The 20,580-nt window shown below is 42.1% G+C and overlaps 1 protein-coding gene across 2 annotated transcripts in view; it reads right to left on the reverse strand.

The window, feature by feature from the left end:
- Positions 1 to 20,580, reverse strand: part of syde2 (synapse defective 1, Rho GTPase, homolog 2 (C. elegans)) — a 42,020-nt gene that overhangs the window by 18,232 nt on the left and 3,208 nt on the right. Inside the window, exons 1-3 of one of the 2 annotated variants that reach the window (XM_063891551.1) lie at positions 13,997 to 14,197; positions 13,207 to 13,601; positions 3,925 to 5,057 (exon numbers count right to left, since the gene is read on the reverse strand). In XM_063891551.1, coding sequence (XP_063747621.1) covers positions 3,925 to 5,057; positions 13,207 to 13,540 — 1,467 coding nt within the window. In that variant the 5' untranslated portion in view covers positions 13,541 to 13,601; positions 13,997 to 14,197. Of the gene's footprint in view, positions 1 to 3,924; positions 5,058 to 13,206; positions 13,602 to 13,996; positions 14,290 to 20,580 lie in introns of those variants that run through there. The other variant, XM_063891552.1, reaches the window with a different exon arrangement.

Raw genomic sequence — 20,580 nt, forward strand, 5'->3', positions numbered from 1 at the left:
ACGGCTCCCAGGCAACACAACAGGCAGCACCAGCCAAGACATATATGCAGAATATGGCGGAAACAAAGATCAAACCAAACAAGTTCCCCTGACAGGAATGTGATGCTCAGTGACTCTAGAAGTAGTGATTGGAAACGCTTTTTTTGGGTCTGGGATTAGCTTAAAGAGTTTATGGACACAGTAAAAGAAAGTTAAAAAATATATATTTGACTGTATTAATGCTCTTAAGTTTTTTTATTCAGTCCACTGAGTGGTTGACTTCACTTTTCTGATCAACACTAGCAGGGACATAATAATCAATAATTGTCATCTTCTTGACAGAACGCCATCCTAGCATGATTCAAGGATTTTTCACATTATAAACTGTCACAGGAGGGCAGACCCACAAACCTTCAGTGCATGACTACACAAACACGATCATTGTTACCAGTTGGGGTAGGTATGTACCTTATGATTATTTTTATTATTGCATTGTCTGCCAATTATTGCAGGATTTTTGGTCAATGTGATACAATGTTTCAGATGCTTAGTTTTGCCGATCAGCTGTCAGAAACCCACAAGTATTCAGTTTACTAACCCACAAAACAAAGGAAAACAACAATTCAGAAATGTAAAGCTCTTAGCAATGTATTTCCTTTACATGTCAAAGCTTTTATTAGGGTTAGGGTGTCCTTAACACCCCAGCCATTACCTTTGAATTCTGTCCAAATAACAGAAAGTTCACAGGTCAATAAGCAGTGTTGTACTTCATAAGCATATTTATACAGTAATAAATGTGCCTCTGTTTTGCACAAATAAATTCCAATCAGGAATTCAAGAATATGTTTGCCTGGTTCAGATCAGTAAGTAAGGTTTTTATTTTTATTTTTTATTACACTGCTGAACAAAGAGGAAATAAAGTTTCTACATAGAGAATGTAAGCCAGTGGGGATGTACTTTTTTAAAAAATGTTTTAGCTGCTGTAAAATAAAAAAGGAAAAGGTGTTTTATAATGTACAAAATAAACTATAACATTATGGGAATGTTATTAAGGGATCCAATATTAAGAGAATATCTAAGCCGCCCATGGGGTTTATGGTCATTAAGTGTCAAACTGCAAAATAATTGAATAATATTTCACTGTGGAAAAACTGAAAAACTTTCTACCAGTCTCTCGTCTCTGCCAGATGCCACATACAGCCCAAATATTGCTGGAGTATTGTTGGGTTTGAAAGGATCCAATACAGAATATTTATGTAACAGAGACTTATGATTGAAAGCCCAAAAGCCATGCCTTTAACAGACAGATTCAATGTCTGAAAAGGGCTTTAGCCTGGATGTCATCAGTGTCAAGCAAATACTCAAGGGGATGAAACTAAGTCTGTGCTAGTCTAAAATGGTGCATCTGTGTAGACATTTGCAACAACCGTTTACATCTTTAACATACGTCATGTATGTAGTTTACTGATGTACCCTTTTTTATGAATGTCTCTTTTTAATGGGTACAGAGTGCTGCTGTACATACCTCCAGTCTCTGACATAGACAGTATGTGCAGTCTTTTCAAAACACCTACAATCATCCAGCGTCTTAAAAGCTTGGAGGAGCCCTTAGGACACTCATTTCTAAAGAGACTCTGAAAAGAGAGTCTCCATCTTACATCCACATAATCATTTGTAAAGGCACACCGCTGCACGTCTGGCTGTGCGTGCTTAAGTGACACAACCTGCAAATTCCTCTGGGATCTGGTGTCAGCCCCTTCCTAACCTCTGTCTGCCCGCAACCTGGGGGAGCCCTTACACTTGATCTCAGAGTGATACTCTGTCCAAAGTCTACTCTGCATCTCTCTGTTATGAAAGAAAGCAGCAAAACAGGGGGGAGGGAGTGATTAGAAGAAAACACTAAGAGCGACAGGAGATAAATAGTGACAGAGACTGAGCGAAAAACAGAGCCAGAGGGAGAAACAGATAGTAATCGCTACATGGCAAGACAAAACAGGGTGAAGGACATAAACAGAAGAAATCTGAGCTTTAAGATTAAATATAAGTGAGAGCTAAAGCTAGCCAGCCAGGTGAGTTTGTAATACAATAACAGGGATCTTTACTTCTGTTCAATTGGAATTTGTCAGGTCTTTCATGATATTTATACAATAACATGCTAACATGTTTAAAGAATCTTCATGGGGAAATGTGAGTAAACCACAGGTTCTTTTTTTGCAGGACACCTTAAAGTTAAGTTACTCTTTGTGGGCTAAGACACAACACTGCACTTAAGAGTCTCATAGTGTTGTGATGATTAGTCGATGTATAAATATATCGATTAAAAAAACATAGTAAATAATTGGGTTCTTGGAACATGTGATGGGACAGATTTTTGGCGAGACAAAACAAACAAATTGAACATTTCACTTTCGAGTCTAGATAACGGGATTTCCACTGTTACCTGACAATTTAAAGAACAAACAATTTTGAAGATGGATCATCTAAATAAATTATTAAACCAGAAGGGCACTGGGAGTGGGATGACCAAAACGCCAAATGCCCTGCCATTAACGATATATAATAGCCAAACTAAAAACAAACGAAGTATCTGCACTGTGCTTCAGATCTTCAACAAAATGTTATTGGTTCTTCCTTTGTCAATACTACACCTTTCATTACGTTTCATTAAAATGACGAAAGTCTTTTTTGTGTAATTCTGCTGACAAAAAGACCAACAAAGTGAACCGAAAAACATAACGGACTTGGGGGAGGTAACAAATAATCTACAGATGGACATAGTGGATGATGAAAAAAAACATTAGTTGGAATGCAAGTCATGCAATTTCAACTAAAATATGCAGGATCATTTTCTATTCACAAGACAGCAATGAAATGAAACCTGAACTTATTTTAATTCAGCAAAAAAAATGATGTTCAAATGAAATCAAACAAATTACTAAAATGATTGCTTTGACTACTTCTGCTAGAATCCCGGCATGCTGCACAAGTGGCCATGGGCAGGGTCTGATTTGACAGACAGGCTCCTTGTAGAGGCCTAATGTTTGTCTGTTGGCCCCAGGCACCCGCTGCCCCTGGCATGCCCCCCTACAGTGATCAGTCAGGAACAGTGGCCAGACACTTTTACTGCCGCTGTCTCAGCTCTAATTAAGAGAAACGTCGCCGCCTCTCTCTGGGCTTCAAAGAGCATGAAATGTGGAGGGGGGCGGACAAAACAAGAGATGATCACATGATCTACTCCACCAGCACATCAGTCTCTTGACTCTGAGTCTTTCTCCTCTCTGAATAAAGGAGTCAGGCGCCCCAGGATGGCTCTGAGACATCATGAAGTGCGATACATCTTCTCTCTCCATTTTGCTCATGCCAGGAACTGGCTGCAGGGCGAGCATCCGTCTCACAGCAGACTGGGCTAAAAGGATGCTATGAATGTGCGTTAACTTCCCTCCCTTTTCCCCCACACATCTTATACAAAATTGCCTTATATCATCTTTACTTTTCAATAAATACCCATTTGTAGATTGCTCCGTATTGTTCCTTTTCTTTGCCTTATTTTAATAAAAGATTTCCTTCTCTGTTTTTTGTTTTAAAAAAGTAATTAAAATGACAAATGCCGCAAGTTTTCAATTTTTTATGAAGCAAACACGTTTAAATGTTCCCTGTTTGCAGCCTCTCAAATGTGAATGTTTGTTGCTTGGCGTTTTAAATATATTTTGTAACACTAAATAGGATTTGGTTTGTGATGAACGGTCTGGAAATAGTATTGGGCATTTGTCACTACTTTACTTAATATTTTGTGGACTAAACTGTAATTAGAAATTCTAAACTAATTGAGATTGATGCTTCAAGTGAATTAAAAGCTGCAGAGTTAATCATCACTGGCAGAAACATAAACACAGTAACACCAGGTTGACTTAAATTCTTGTAAAACTAAACTTTTTTCAGACTCACCTGGCAGCCTCTCTTTTCGATCTCATTGATGCACTTGCTTATGAGCAGCGGCACCATCAGTCCTGTGTTCTCCCTTTCAACCACCCGCCACGCCTCCACACCAAACACCTGGGGCTCCCTGTCTCCGTCCGGCCCACCATCCAGCGAGTTCTTCCACTGGTCCATCAGGTTCAACTTGACATAGATCAGCCCCCGCGGCTCTAGCTTCACAGCCAGCTGGTGGCTCCGTGTTACCCGGAAAAGTGCTGGCAGAACCACCGTGCCGTGGCAGCAGACGCGGTTTCGCCTAGGCATTGGCTCCCAGCTGAACACCACCAGCTTCAGGTGCTGGGCATTCTCCAGCTCGATGTTGAAGGTGTGGTCCATATCTAGGAAGGTAGTTCGGCACGTTAGGAGAGCGGTGCGTGCTTTGTTAACTGAGTCCACTTGGATGGCACAATATACATCTCTAGAGTCAATACGTGGAGGTTTGAGGTCCTCAGCACCGTAAAAGTGCAGGCTCATCAGTCCAGAGATGTACTGGCTGCACTTGGGTTGCTCTGTGAAGCTATAATGGCGGAAAGCATCAATGTCCAATTCTGTGCCATTAAGTTTGGAGCTTCCACCTCCTACCTCCGTCTCCTTGCCTTTCCCTCCCTTCCCCTCCGCGGAGCCGTGCTTCCCAGATTTTGCCACCAGCTCAGGTGAGTCGCCATCACTGAGGTAACCACCTTTACTGGCGGACTTTGAGCTGCCGTTACTTTTCTTTTTGTTGAAGCTGTGCTGCGGAGACACACTGCTGTCCAGGTGGTAGCGCGAGATAACGTTACGACTGGCCTGCCCTCCTCCAGATGTAGCTAACCTAGGAGGGCCTGAGGAATGGGGGACGGCCTCCGACCCGCTCACATTGTTCCGGGGTGAATGGGCTCTCGGCTCTAGATGACTGCTTCCGTTGCCATTGTTGCTACTTGGGTTCCCCTTGACGCTGAGTTTCCGACTAAGCTCTGGAAGCTTCTTCATTTTCATGGAGATCTTTCTCACGGTGCGCGGAGACTTAATCTTGTCTGGGAAGGACCAGTTGATGGAGCTGATCTTCTTGGCCGGGTTTGGGCTGGAGGGAGGAGAGCTGATTGCATTGGGCAGGTCAGGCCCATCTGCAGAGGAAAGAGAAAGAAATGGATTAAAGGAAGTGCCTGGCACACTTTGACTTTCTTTGGTTGAGATGTGGTGAAAAAAAAATCTGGCAAATTCTTAGAAAGAAAACATATTTAAAAAGCAATTTCTGCATTACTCGCAGCAACAAATGGGAACCACCAGTTCTTAAAGTTACCATAATCCCTGGTTTTACTAGACAAGCGTCCTCACTCCCATGATTACAAGTAACAGTTTGGATGTCCAGTAAAGACATACAGGATCTGAAGTTTAAAACCAAAGGCAAATGATCACTAGACCTTCATGACACATCATCAAGTGATTAGGTTTACATGCAACCCAGCAATCAACTGACAAGAGACAGATTCAGTAGGCGACGCTTTATAAACACTCGAGCACTATATAATACAGCAGCAGTTCATATACGTATGTAAACCTAGACAGTGATTTAGATAATTAACAGTTTAAAAATCTAAAATCCAATTGTTCCCAAAGAGTTTCCATGAGGCCTTTTTGCTTTAAGTGGACTCATTCAATCAAACGACATAGAAATTGAAGTGGAATCTCTTTAGCTGCAGCTCCAGGAAAAACAGCGGTCAGGCTATAAGATGGAAATGTCTGTCGGAAGACACCAACTGTTTCAGGGCTGAGCTAGAGTTACTCAGTCATTATTCAAGTTGAAAAATATCCATTTGGATTGGACCTTCTTGCCTAACTAGATGTCTACAACAGGAAATGTCAGGGTGTAGAGTTCTACTCAGGAGTGGCAGCCATGTTTAGTCTACAGCACTGAGCTGAGTTTTATCCATATCACTTTTTCAACAAGTCACCTACCCAGAGCTTTCTGGTGCTGGACAATTTATCATGTAAGGTTTAAAGCTGCCATATTAGCTAATATTTTTTATATTAACAATAAATCAAATCACCATGTGTATTGTCAAAGGCGTCTCACAGAGAATTATCCTTCTGCAGTTTCCATTAGCTCCAAAGATCTTTTTAGTGTCTTTCAGCTCTTCGTTTTGGTTTAAGAGTCATCACGTGTTCTCAGTGTCATTTTACCCTTTAGAAACCAACTTCCTACCTATGTGACTCCATCCATTAGTATGTGCTGACTGTAATAGCCATAATAAAAACAAGTATCGCTTTACCAATGTAGCTTGTTTGTATTGCTTCAGAGCTCTATTAACCTCCCTTTCAGTCATTTTCCACATTAAAAGAAAAAAGTTGGCACAGAGCCGTTTGAGTGATTAAAGTGGAATTTGTCAAATTATGGGCATCCCGCTATTTGCCCAACGGGAGGCTGAGCTAGCCTTTAACAGAAAAGCAGCTATTTTCCACTTTCAGCACTCTTTTAATAAGATTTGCTCAGAGGCTAACCTACCTTTTTTTATACTTAAGAGGCAATACCTCGCTGCATGGATCCCTGGGCGGTTATGGCTGGACCACATGACTCTGCAGGGATAGATTACCCTCTAACTTGTGAGGGGTGCCTTTAAATATGGCTTGGATAGTATACCCCATACCATAACTTATTTAGACATTTAATTTGAAGATCCTTTAATCCATGATTTCGGATTTCTCATTTCAAACAGATATGATTATGTTGTTTTTATCAGCTAATTACTTTCTCTGAATGAACCAAAGAAACAAAAGAGTGATTCTAAGAGAGATAGAGGGACACACACAAAGAGAGAGGGATTCAAAGTTGAAAGGAGAGAGAGCCTGACCCTGCCAACATCACCAGCTCTATTTTCAGAGGGGACCTGCTGTGCTATTCTGGGGCGAGGGCCCGCGAGTGAAAAGAGGGAGGCAGAGGAGGTGCAACAGGATGGAGAGAAGGGTAAGATGGGGGGCAGGAGCAGGGCAGGGTGTAGCCGGCAGATGGGGGACAAAGGCGCCCCTTGTCAAGGCACTCAGAGGTCTGGATGGTCGACTGGAAGGCTGGCAAGCCGGCTGGTGAATGTACAAATGAACACGGCTGTTCTCTCACATTCCTCACCAAAACATGTTTAGCCTCCTTTTCCCCCTGGCTGAGTAGCCTTCCCTGTCACAGCTTCCTGCCAATAATAGACATACTGTAGAGGCGCTCTGAGGGAGAGCATGGGTGGAGGGCGTTGGAGGTGCAAACACCACACAACATCTGGGGTGGGGTCGTGTACACAGAGAGCCCTGGTCAGGTCTGAAACAAGGTTTTCAGCAGTGAAATTCCTTTTGCATGAGAAAAGTTTGACTCTTGGGTTCTTAAGCTTTCTTTGCACATACTGCTTGTAAACAGTACTAGAGCTAATTCAAGTTACGGTATTAATGATATTTGCTGTATAAACTGGATTGAGTGTGGCACTCCAGTTGGTCCACCTGAGGAGGTGGGAGCGTTTAAGCTGCAGCAAGGTAGTCCCTCTGCCCCTCTCATCGCACTCTCCTACTTCCAACAAGACCGCATAGACGTTTCTCTGTGTGTGTTAGCCCTAAGATTTCTGTGTGTTGCAAGCTACGGTTAGACCCCTGTTGTAGCCTACCTTCTGTTGTTTGCAAAAGCTAAAAAAGCCTGTATTTTATTTTACTTATTTGTGAGGCAAGACTAGAGCTATATTGTGTTTCTTTTTGTGTGATTATGTCAGGCTGGTCTCACCTACCAAAAAAACATCAATTACAATTGACATTCTAATCACATTCTCTCCTTGTCGCCGAATCCCTCTTGGGAGTGGGAAGAGTGCTAGGGTCCCCTAGACCTGGGCGTAACAATATTATAATAACTCATTTAATATACATAAGACGTTATGACATTAAAATCAAATGATACTGTTCGATATTAGTGCCACGTTCACCGACCTCGTAGATCAGTACATGACTGTTGCATGCTTAATTCCTGTCACTCCACACACATGCAGCTGTGTCCTCTATAGCCTTTGGCCTTGTGGCAGCAGCCAGGAGAGTAACTTGAAACCTCACTTGCTGAGGTTCAGGGCCGATGGTTTGACACCCAATCCTCCAGGGCCAGGTTCCTTGGTCAAAGGGCAAAAGGTCTGCATTTCTCTGGGAGACACCTGAGCCAAAAAACTGTGTAAACCCCCAACGCTTTAACACGCAAATGCACTCACCATATTACTGTAACACAAAGAGAGAGTGCATGTAAATATGCCTGCATGAAGACAAACACACACACTCACATGCCCTCGATGACCCTGCAGCCCTCCTCAGGCACTCTGTCACCTCTTAACAAAGCACAGGAATTTATGACGCTGTCGTTTAACATTGCTGACACCAGGCAGGTGCAGGAGGAGAGTGTGTGTGCATGTGAGGGACAACCTGATCATTATCAAATATGGCTGATGTGTGTACCCTCCATCATGAGCCAAATTATCCTGCTATCCAACACCAAAGTTGTAAATAATAGTTGGACAATGTGAAAAAATATTAGGCGCCTTGCCTGAAACAATGTTTGACACACACTGACATTCTCTAAAAGCCTTGCAGGGACACAATAATCTTATGTCCCTGATAACTCTGGTGAAAAACCCTTACTTTATTGTGTGTGTGTCTGTACAAGCATGTCCACCAAACATGTGTGTTAACTGTAAAAACAGAAAGGTCCAGGCTGTGCTGACAAACAAGGGGAGTGTAAATAAACCGGTGAATGGCATACTTGTCTTGCAATTTCTTGCCCCGGTGATGGGGCCAGGCTGTGCGCTGCTTCCTCTCCTTTTGGCTCTAAATCATTCAGTGCTGGAAGGCCTTTCAGGGGCCGCGGGAGCCCGGCCGTTTCATTACAATGGGTACAAAACCCCTGCTAATATATCCAAGCATGCAGGCCTTCTCACTAGCACAACATGGCCCCCTGCCAGGGCAGCCTCATGTAGCCTAGCTCGCCTACCACTGCAGGCATTCCTGCTCTGCTGTAACTCAGCCCACAGACTGGCAGCTAATTCTGGTGGGCCTGCAGCCACAGCAGCCTCACTGCACTGCCAGGATCCAAACAACAAGGCACTAACAGCTACCTGACGAGTGTTGACGAATGACTTGTTTTATCTGAAAACAAACCAAAAAACGATTAGCATTTAATGGAGACGAGGGTTCGGAAAATGTGGCATTTTACTTTGGATTGTAATAGTAAACACAATTGTTGGTCATAGTGATTTTCCACATTCAGTATAACCGTGAATATCCTTATTGAGCTGAAAAAGCAATCCTAGATCACTATCCTGGGAGAAAAGTTTTAAAAAATTAATCTTGATTCAAGCAGAAAAATGATCATGTAAGAGAATAAATGTTTATCTCACTTTACTTATGCAGGGAAAATGCATAGTATGATTATGATTTAGGGATGTTCAATCCAAAAATATGTTTTCTACACAATAGAAAACTTTGTCCTAACAAAAACTAAAGTGAAGTGATTCAAGTATATTAATGCTCCGTTTTAAGAACCTTTTAAGAAAATTGGGATAACATCCAGAGTTATTATTATTTTGACCAGGATCATAGCAACACTAACTATCTTCCCACACCTAATGGAGATACATTGTTGGTTCCAGTCCCTCACTTCTGCCGCTGGGAAAATGTTGTGGTAATTTCTCTACTGCTAAGTGGATAGGATTTGATTTTCTACCAATTGAAATAAACATACTATTAAGAAACCCAAATGATACAGGACCAATTAAGACAGGATCATGCATTACTGAGAAAAAATCCCTCACTTTTCAGTTCTCAGTTTTGTTCAGTTGCGTGCTCTAGTGATGAAATGAAGAACAAACCAGGAAGACATAGCCATGAGAAAACTATGTGACCCGAACATCACATCTAGCGCCAAGCTAAGGAATCTGCTCTGGTTTTGAAGTGCTGCTCTCACAATGTTGCCCCTCTGTGTTGTTGACTTCCTCCAGGCCCAACCGTGCAATCGACAGCCGAGATTAGATTCCAGGTTTGTGCTCAGAGGCATGAACTCTCATGTAACTTTAGCAGCCTGGGTCAATTCTCAAACGCAGCAGCGAGCGTGACCAAAACACCCCCCAGAAATAGCTCTTGATCCCATTCTGAGCACTGGCCAAGTTAGATTCCCCAAAGAGATGCTAAAGAACAAGAGATTGGGAACATACCATGCTCACAACCCCCAAAGTCCATCAATCATTATTTTCCATACAAATAGAGCATTCAGATGGACAAAAAGTCAGTCAATAGGCAGCACACGAGGAGTCTGGAGTGTATCCGGTGAGGGAAAAAGAACCAGCCAGCCGAACAGAGGAGAGCTATAGCCCCAGAGAGTCATCTACATCTGCACTGCTTCATTAATTCAGCAGGCGCTCTTATTCGGGCTCAATCAACGAGAGGACTGTCAAATCTCTAGGCCTGCAGATAAAGTGCAGTCTACATGGCCTCATATTAATGAAAATAAGAGGGGACTAAAATAGTAGAGTACTGTATTTTGTACTGAAAGACTCTGTTAAAGCTATCATCAAAGGAGATGATTCCCAAAGAGTCAAGGTTGCATTGACAATTGAGGCAACCAATTATGTGGTATGCTAATTATGATGCTACTACCAACAAATGCATGTTCAGTGAGCCACGTACAGCGTTTCTTCTTCTGTTCTTTTGGCATTTGTGCATGAGGCATTAATAGACTATAGCTGAGTTGGTGTTAACAGACTTAAACCAGTAAAACCACTGGTATGTCAAAACCTTTTTAAAGCATCATTCTGATCCATAACCCTCAAACCAAGCTGGATATTTGTATTTCATTTGTATTTTTACCGGGGGCGGAATAATTCATTATGTACTCATTTCCGCTGACAGGCAAATATTAAACTCTTTGTGAGTTGACAACTGACAGTTGATGAACAGTCTGGTATGTGAGTGTATATGAACTGTAACAAAGCTCCATGTTAGCTGACATATCATTGGATATTTACAAAAACGATTCAACTCTGTAGTGCAGAGATGTGATGCGGGGTGGATGAAGCACCCACAACATATCTACCAGGAGAAGGAGTGCAGTGTTATTCTGCAGCCAATACAAACTGAGTTTATATAAAACATGATGCACACACAGACCATTTCTGTCGGTATAGGAGGTTTCTGTCTTCAACCCTCCTACCAGTCCCTTTGATTTGGCCCACAACTAACAAACACACACACACACACACACACACACACACACACACACACACACACACACACACACACACACACACACACACACACACACACACACACACACACACACACACACACACACACACACACAGTAACCAGTAATGAGCGACCCCTCTTTGATGACACGTAGCCGGGCTTGTTGATCTTTTTTGTTGCAGTGAAGTGTGGGATGGCGTCGCCAAACCCTCAGGAGTCAATTGCAAAGTCAACAGGCAGCAGTGAGGGAGGCAGTTCCGGAGCGGGGAGGGAGGAGAGAAAAAAACAACACCTCTGCTCCCGCTTCTCGTTTTCACAGCTACCAGTCAGGGTACCAGTAAACCCACACTATGCTGCTCTCATTAAACAGAATGTTATTACAGCATGTAAAGGAGGCGCAGGTCTTTGTATGGTAGCAAGATAGCAAAATTAATTATTTCTTTTAAAAAGGTGGACAGCTCAGGGAAAATAAAAAAAAACCTGGTAACAGAAGCTCTGAACAGGATTTCTTCACTGTTAAAACTGCTGAACAGGCAACTCAAGCCTCCAATTATGTCCACTCATCTGCTGACTCCAGCATGAAAGGCTCTAATGTTAAAAGTAAATTTCATCTGGAGAGCAAAATAGGACTGTAAAGTATCAAAAGGTGCAGGCTGAAATAGCCTAAATTTAATTGGCCTTGTGTGTTATGATTAGTGCCTTTCCTGTTCCCGTACACTGAGAGCCATTCGGTACTGGTTTAATCCTAATCCTACAAGCAGAGTCTCTCAGGACAGAGAGTTTTGCTGAGCCACACGTGATGTCAGAGAGAGCCAGGAGTTTGCTGCAGTCAATGAGGATCAGGCAGTTTAATCAGAAGCCTATCAAACCTGTGTCCTTGTCAAAGGCAGATTTGTTTCCGAAAGTAATTCAACACCCTAAGAGGTTATAAACTTTCCACTTGGCCACATAATAAGCATTTCCTTTCATTTATAGGAACAAGCCTAATTTGTGGATTTCAGTGCTTCTAATTCATGAGGAAATATATTTCAGAGATTTGTTTCCTTGCTGTGCTAAAACTGTGGCTGCGAACGCTAAAGTGTTAGAATATCCAAACGACTCAGCCTCGCTTTGTGCTCCGACAACTACAAATGGCTGTTGCGTGCAACAGAAAAGTGTTGTCAAAAGTTGTAATTATAGGCTCAGCTCAAGATGTGCCAATTGGTTCAAACTACCATGTTGCCACATCAGAGAGAACAAAAAGTCGGAAGTTAGAAAAAAGCAGACTGAGCTTATTAAGAGACAGGGAGCCGTGTGCTGGCTGTCATCATTATGCCATCGGTGTAGACCAGAGTTGTCAACAATTTCCAAGCACACAAGTAAATCAAAAAGTGCAGAGAGAGCACTCCAATTAACTTAAGTTAATTCTGCTTAAACATTATCAATCCTTTGTATCTTTGTACCGTAATTAGCATGCGTTCAAGGCGAGAGTTTACAAAAATAACTTTTAAAAACCACCAATTTAGGAAGTTCACAGACCTCTGTTAGAGCTGCAGTCACAAGTAAATGGATAATCTTTCTTCTGAGGAATGCCTGTTGAATTCCTCCTGGCTCATGTCTCTCTGAGTTTAACTAATTAGGGACACTTATATGGAGAGATATGATTAGACAGCCCAAGCTCTAGTCTGCTCCTATCAAACAGAACAGACTGGAAAAAACTCAGCTAGGATTGCTGTATTTCAAATCAAGATAAACTCTCTTTTACCATCCTAAACTTTGTTTGTTTATAACTTTAGCAGGTAAGCAAAAGCATAACTTAGGTCTGTTGATCCTTTGATTGGAAACATTTTCAACTGCTGTAATTGGCGCTTAAGGTGTGCGCAACCACAAAAATCTGCCTAAAGTGACTGGCTTAGAGACAAAACGACAGACAATGATTGGCCCTCGAGCATCATCCCAAAGAAAAGTAAAGGAAAGACTGAATGGAGAAGTCAGGAAGAGAACGGGAGTTAAAAGTAGCGGAGGTGTGAATGAGGTTTTTTTTGGCCTTACCTGTGGTTCTGCTAGTGGAAGGCCCCCCCTCCTCCTGAGGTTTGCACGCGAGCATCTGTCTGTGCAGATGTAGTGCCTCTGTGGAATGTACAGCATTCCCCTGAATACCATCTCCTGAGCCACCAATGCTTTCCCCGAGCGCCTCCGGCCCAGCGCCACTACCGCCCCCAAGGTTCCTGCCGCCCTGACCCACATCCCCTGCCCGGCTGGGCCTCCTCTGGGACTCATCTCGAGGGGGAACCGAGCAGACGAACGGAGGGTCGGTGAGACATCTCAACTTCATCGTCCTCAGGGATTGGGTTGTACCAGATTTCTCCTTCATCGTCTGCGTCATTCTCTTCAGCTGGGTCAATGCTTCGAGGATGAGGGGACGCTTTTGCCTCACCGACACTTGTCTGAATAAAAACACAAGTTTCCTGATAAACTTTGCAGAAAATAAACTGAAAAACAGGATGGCACTGTGTTGAAACCAAATATATTACTTAATCAATGGTAGTATGAGAGATTGATACCATTGTCATGTCTTTATGCTTAATAAAAATATAATGGCAGCACCTCATTAGCTTAGCATAAAGATTTGAAACAATAGGAAGCAGCAAGCATGGCTCTATCAAAAGTTTAAAAAATCCACCAACAAGCATCTTCAAAGCTCACAGATTAAAACATTTGTTTGCTAGATATGAAGCACAATGTGTTGCGTTACAGGGGTAATCACCCAACAAGTAAAACCCCCTAAAATCAGGAAACAAATCCACATTCTCCTAAATCCACATTCTTCTTTGGGTCTGACCTGAGTCAAGTGTAGGCGGGCTGGCCGTGATGGAGCTCCCCCTGAGGGTCTCAGGTGGTCAGGAGAGGGACTGGGAGGAGGTGGCAGCTGATTGGAGCCCTCCTCCTCAGCCCCCAGCATTCCTTGCAGCTCATCCTTGGTGCACTGATTCTTCCCAAGGGAGCTCTGCTGCAGCCAGTTGCGTTTCTTGGAGACGGTGATGGTGGTGAGCGTTGGCCGCCATGACGATGAGTCACTGGCCCTCCCCACCTCCCGGCCATTAGCACAGGGGGTTTGGACATTCTCAATGAAAGCTAAGGGTGTGATGGAGAAAAAAAAGTATGAGAATAAAAGCTTCTTGGCATAAAAAACAACTAATCATTGAGCTGAAGTAACCAGTGATTCTGATACCTCATCTCAGACAATTTATGTCCTATCAAGTTTAAGAACACATCTGTATCAAGAAACCACATGTGTGAAGTCGTTAGGTTTTATTGAGTTGACTTGAGTTATCCATGTCTCGGCCTTATGAGGCCAGAAGAAAGAGCCACGTCTTTGTTTTGTCCCACTGATTGTGTTAGCCTTTGTTTTATATCTTTTGGATAGACTTTCGATCCCACCACCACAGCTGCCCTAAGGCTCCTCCCCCCTTTTCTCCTCAGTGACTTCCCATTTCGGGATTGTCAGCTCCAGGAAATATATGTTGGCTTTGAATTTGAAAGAGATCACCAGGAGTAGGAGGGATTGAGCACACACACTTCCATCACAGCAAAAAAAGGAAGAGAGATCGAGAAAAAAGAAGAAGATGGGAGCGAGTGTGTGTGTGTGTGAGGGGTCGACGGTAAGTATAGCCCGGGGTGTTATGTGCAGTGAAAAAGGGACAAATAATAGTGACGATGACGTGGTCCCTTAATATATCAAAACAACTGACTTTCTTTAAGTGTGTTTATGTGTATGTGGGTTTTTTTCAGATTGTAAGAAATGTTTTTACAACTGTACTCAAATAGCACCCGTGCAAATCAACTGACATGCTTTTATTTTCACAATGGATGATGAGAAAAACAACCTCTCAACGTGTGTGTGCGTGGTGTGTGTGCGTCTGTGTGTGTGTGTGTGTGTGTGTGTGTGACGGGCAGAGCGAGGTGCTGAGGGCAGGGTCTTGCTCTAACATGTACAGCAGGCTCGTGTAAAAGACTGTTTTGATCCTCTGCGGCTCCCAGACGAGCCCCTCCGCATGCTATAATGACAACTTCTCTTTTCCTCAAGGAAATGCTTTTTCATGCACGCCAGGGTATATCCACTTAATTATAGACTTTTGAATATTTTCACTTTACAAAATCAAAATCTAACGGCAACTAGCAAGTGCATGTGATACTGAGCTATTAAAAAGTGTGAATGAGTTAGAATAAACCACAAGTGTTTTTCCTATTTCTAGAGCAGTCTAAGGAAAGAGAGCTGAAGTCCATTAAAACATCACATGGGTTCAAATTGCATAACTTGTATTCAGTCGATTGAGACTAAGTTTTTCCCTTTTTTTTTTTTTGCTTGGTTGCTTTTATTGACAAAGTCTTGAAAGCGGCACAGAGAGCGCAGAGGGCTCTACTGGGATTTACTTTTCCCTGGAAGTCAACCAGTTTCTCTCCTTCTGCTCTCCTGTGATCTACAAGGAAACTTTATAGAGAAACTCACAATGATCACTACCATCTCATATGCCGCAAAATCTTACAAACACCAACTTCAGAGTTCTCCACCACAACAAAACAAGTCTTGAACTTTTTTTTCTCTACTTGTTTTCTCCCACTTCAGAAATATGAAAGTATGACAAAGTGGGCTGAAATTGCTTTTGTTAGGGATGCCATTCCTCTGCGCTCCAGTTGATTGTATAAGACACCGAGTTCATAAAACAGCCTTCAGTGCTAAGAACAGAAGATGCTTTTGAAGCATTCTGAATAAAAAAAGACAAAAACCAGCTTGAACGACAAAACAAACACCATCAGTCTCTCTGTCATCAGTTTCATTTTAATTCAAACAGACCTCCTGTCTTGATATAAAACACATCTTTGCTTACTTTATCCTTTCTGCTCTGTTTAATTTAAGAAAGGTTTCGAGGTCAGAAACGTGAACCAGCTGTGTATTTGCATTAGCCAGGATTATGATGTGTTTGAGGACCCGGAGCTCAGTAGCTTTAACATGTGCTGACTATTGAGTGAAACATGAAGAATGTTTCTGCTGCTATACTGAGCCGCATGAGTTAATGTATAGGCCTGAACTGGCAGTATAATGTGCTATGATGCTTTGTTTTCAGCTGTTCTGGCCCCCACACAGTCTAAAACTGTGTTTCACTTAAATATGTGAGAAAAACCTTTAAAAAGTAGTGTACCTTTTATTGCAATTGGATTGGGAATGGATTGTTTTGTTATATAAAGCTTGGTGGAATAGTTAACAAAATATCACTTAAAACTAATGTAATGTAATGGAACTACGAATGGAACTAGAAAATATCCAAAACTACCATCTTTTTAGCCCATAATCTTTAGTTTGTTCCTAATTAAAATTCAATGCAATTCAATCAAATAAGGGTAAACCCTAATTGCTGAAAAAAGAATAAATGAGGAAAAACACGTATTGACTTATACACAGAGACAATTGATGCTCAAAAGAAATATAACTACTTTTGAACACAAGCTGGGAAACAATGAACTGCGCTGTGGGAAAAGGTAGAACAATATTATTAAGACCAAGATAAAAATTGCAAACTCTGCCGCCTACACTGTATCTGGTAACGTGAGATTATAGAGAGGTGAGAAGGTTGTGCATGGATTGTTGTCAGCATGCCATCTTCTTTAAGGGGTCTTTCATAACTGGTAGAGGAAGCGTGTCCTGACACGAGCAGCATTCCAGACCTCAGATCTAAATTCACAGCTTCGCCATCGTCTCCTTACACCATCACACCCCTCCAAGGGAGATAGAAACAGAAGGACAATGGATTGGATTGATAAATTAGTTTTGACATTTTCACGGGTATCAAATATCAAACCATGACAACCCCAGATCATTCTCGCATTAGAATGTCACAATTTCAGTCTCTGATTATGCTTTTGTGAAAAACGATGATAGTACAATATATAGTAAACCAAGGGGAGTAGACACTTGGAGGCAAAACCACCATTTTCGTTTTCATAAATGACAAGATTCTTTTAAAGGAAAACAGGCATCTCCCTTTCCCTTTGGTTTTATTATGGTGGACAGAGGACCATCCCAATTACTTACTGAACTCATAAAAACACAATGCAAAGCAAAGGAGAAGAGACATTTCTGATGCTGAGCTAAAACAGCCTGTCTCCCTGTGCGCCGATGGCATGAAGATGATGTGTTCAGGGCACACACATCTGACCTGAAGGTAACAGATGGCCAGAGCAGATAATACAAGGGTGCATGTCTGTGTGAGAATATAAAGAGAACAACAGGGAGAGGTGGACGGGGAGGAGCGATATGGGTTTGTCTGAGGTGCTGAAAGGAATGCAAACATAAAGAGAAAAAAGTGTATTTCCTGGTTGTACTGGTGTGAACCTGTGCCACGTGAACCTGACAGTAAACCCAATTATATTCACGTCTTAATCTCCTAGATCTCCCTCTACTCTAAGACAAAACACTAGATCCACTTTCCCATAGGCTTTTCTTTCATTTCCTGAATTCTTTTTGCTTCATGGAGGCTTCTCTTTTGATAAGTGCAAAACACACACAGCTAGTTTTCTCCTTCACACAGACAACACTTTGTTTTGTATACAGAGTTTTGGGCTCCCCCCGGCCTTCAGAGGGAATCTTCAGCTCTGTGCCTTACATTCCTGTTGACACTCATTCATATGGTAATAAGGATTCTCAGTGCAGATTTTTCTTTTTACACCAGTGCAGGGCCGAAATCATCCAGGGTTGCATCACATGTCAACACTTGCATCCCGATGAGGCGTCCTGGCAGCGCAGCCTGCTAACGCTCATGCCACTTCCCCTTTAAAACGTTGGCTTGAAACCCATTATTTTATGTTGCCGCTTTTTCAGTGACTATTCTGTCTGGTGTCCTTATGTCTTTTTGAAGAAACTGAAACAAAATCTTCAGGGGAGCAATAGTACAATAATTAAAAGGCACAAGGACACACAGTGGGACCCAATTACGACCTGAACCCTGGCAAAAGTAAGGCGAGTCATCAAGAGCTCCTTTATCAAGATTTGTGCAGTAGCACCAGATATAATGCTGCCTCCTAAATAATCGTTACAATCAACTTTGTTGTACTGATAAGTCCTCTTGAAATTCTTAGCAAGTTACTAGTGTTTTTCCCAAACTCTTTGCAGATACTGTCATGTGACTCATTCATCTCATAAACCATTCTGGTATGAACCCAAATGCCTCTAGTTTCGCATCCATCACCTGATCTGTCTTCACAGCTATCATCGTCTATAAATTTGTCCCAGTACAGACAAGACAAATGTATGTGAAAAAAAACGAAAAGTCTGCAGCTCGCTAACAAAGTTTCTGGCACGACACAGATAACCAGACGCCATATCGTTCTAACATGACTTGACGGAAGTTTTATATTACACCTGCACTGGTAAGGTCTGAATCCCCTAAGCAAGCAAAAATGAATGTAATCAAAAAGTTGAGCAAAACTACACTGTGTGCCAGATCCAGATAAGGTCTATGCTTCATTTTTGGCGTGTTGTTTTGTTCAACCTTTTTGGGAAAAAAAACATTAAGACAACCAGCAGCAAGTTAGCCTAGCACAAAGACTGGAAACTAAAGAAAAACCTAGCTAGCCAGGGAGATTTTGTCTGCACATAACAAAGGCAGCCTACCAGCATCTTGAAAGCTTTCTGATTAACAAGTAATTTGTCATTTGTTTGGTGTATACAAAAAACTAAATATAAAAAAGATATATGGTCTGAAAAACTCCCTCCATGCCAATAAATAGTCTGGCACATAACTCCTTGCAAAACCACAACCTGTAAATTCAGTTTTTTGTTAAACAAACAAGATAAAACATGTTAATTAACAAGCTTCGGGCGTATTAATGAATTGTCTTGCTTAACTAAGCTAACCAGCTGCCGGCAACATTTGTGATACTGGTATCGATTTTCTTATAACAACTTGAGCATATTTTATTCCCTGTGAATGATGCCATAAAAACATGTTTTAAGGGAGATACAAACAGCTTTTTACTCTCCTCCTTAAAAGGGAGACACTAGACATGCAAGCAGGATGTCATTCCTTTATCTTCGACAAGATTTAAAAATATATATATTTAGAAAAAGACAACAATATCTGCCTCCCAGGAATGGATCTCCTTTTTCTGTTTGTGGTGTCTATGGTTCAGTCTCAACATCAGCTTTGACTGACACACCACTCTGTGTTCAGGTTTGGCCAAAACATGATGCCTGGATACTGCCTGCCTGCCGGCAAGCCAATGCTCTTTGCACGGCACAACAAAACTATAAATCCTCCAACTGCAGCTACTAACATGCATGTACACACCGGTGATGTGCATAATATTCCTCACCCACACACAGACATAGATGGAGTGACACGCTCAGCTGTGGGTGATAATCAACATGATTTGTTTAACACAGTGATGACAAATCATGTCAGAACAGAAATAAATTATCTGCTGTCTAATTAAGCCTATATTTTTGTCCTATGACTTCATTGTGAAATTTGATTTCCAAGAAGCTCTCAGGGGAAGGAACAGGATTATTTTTAGAAAGTCAGAAGTATATCAATATTTGCATATATTTAGAATAGAGTCATAAACTCAATGAAGAGTTTCCAGCCAAGACAAGCAATTCACTGGAGCCTTTGAGAGCGTTGGCGTTTCTTTTTTTTCCCTTTAAATGGCTCTTTGTGAGGCGCTGAGAGGCCCACAGGGGCAAGATAAGCCCAGGGCCGACCTTAATAAATGCTTAATCGCTCTTCATTTTGTTCATTCGGTGAGGAACTAAGTGACACAATGCAAACAAGTTAAACAACGGGAATGGCATCCTAAATATTCAATCCAGTGTCTCTTTAAAATGCAAGTGAAGTTACCAGGGAACTGTCCAGAGCAAACGACTGGGGAGGATGGCAACATGACAGCCCAACCCCCCCTACACACACACCAAAGAGAATAACTGCAGTGGCTTTTCTCCTGCTTCGGATTCCTCTGGCCACAGCTGTGGAAAGGTTCAGTGACAGAGAGGGAAAAGCTGAGCAGAAGGGGGAAAATGAGAATCAAGGGAGAAAGGGACCCTGGAAACTAATATAAAGAAGAGCCACGTCTTTGTTAAAACAAAAACACAGCAGAGGAAACACTTTGAGAAGTAAAAGATGGAGCTATCATGAGCCAACAGCGGCTGGAAATCAAACACAGAGGCCTAGGCTGAGATCACACTCTATTTTTAGCAGCACAGAACTCTGACAGTCAACAACACAGTTGCGCACATGGCTGGTCATCTATTTACTCTGGAAAACACTGTCAGAACACACACACTCTGCCATTTAAAAATAAACAGATTCAAAACTATGAGTGGTAGAATAAAAACATGGTAATATGAATCCATACAAAGCGGGACTATTTTCA

This window comes from Eleginops maclovinus, chromosome 9, assembly GCF_036324505.1.
Source record: "Eleginops maclovinus isolate JMC-PN-2008 ecotype Puerto Natales chromosome 9, JC_Emac_rtc_rv5, whole genome shotgun sequence".
Lineage (NCBI taxonomy): Eukaryota > Metazoa > Chordata > Actinopteri > Perciformes > Eleginopidae > Eleginops > Eleginops maclovinus.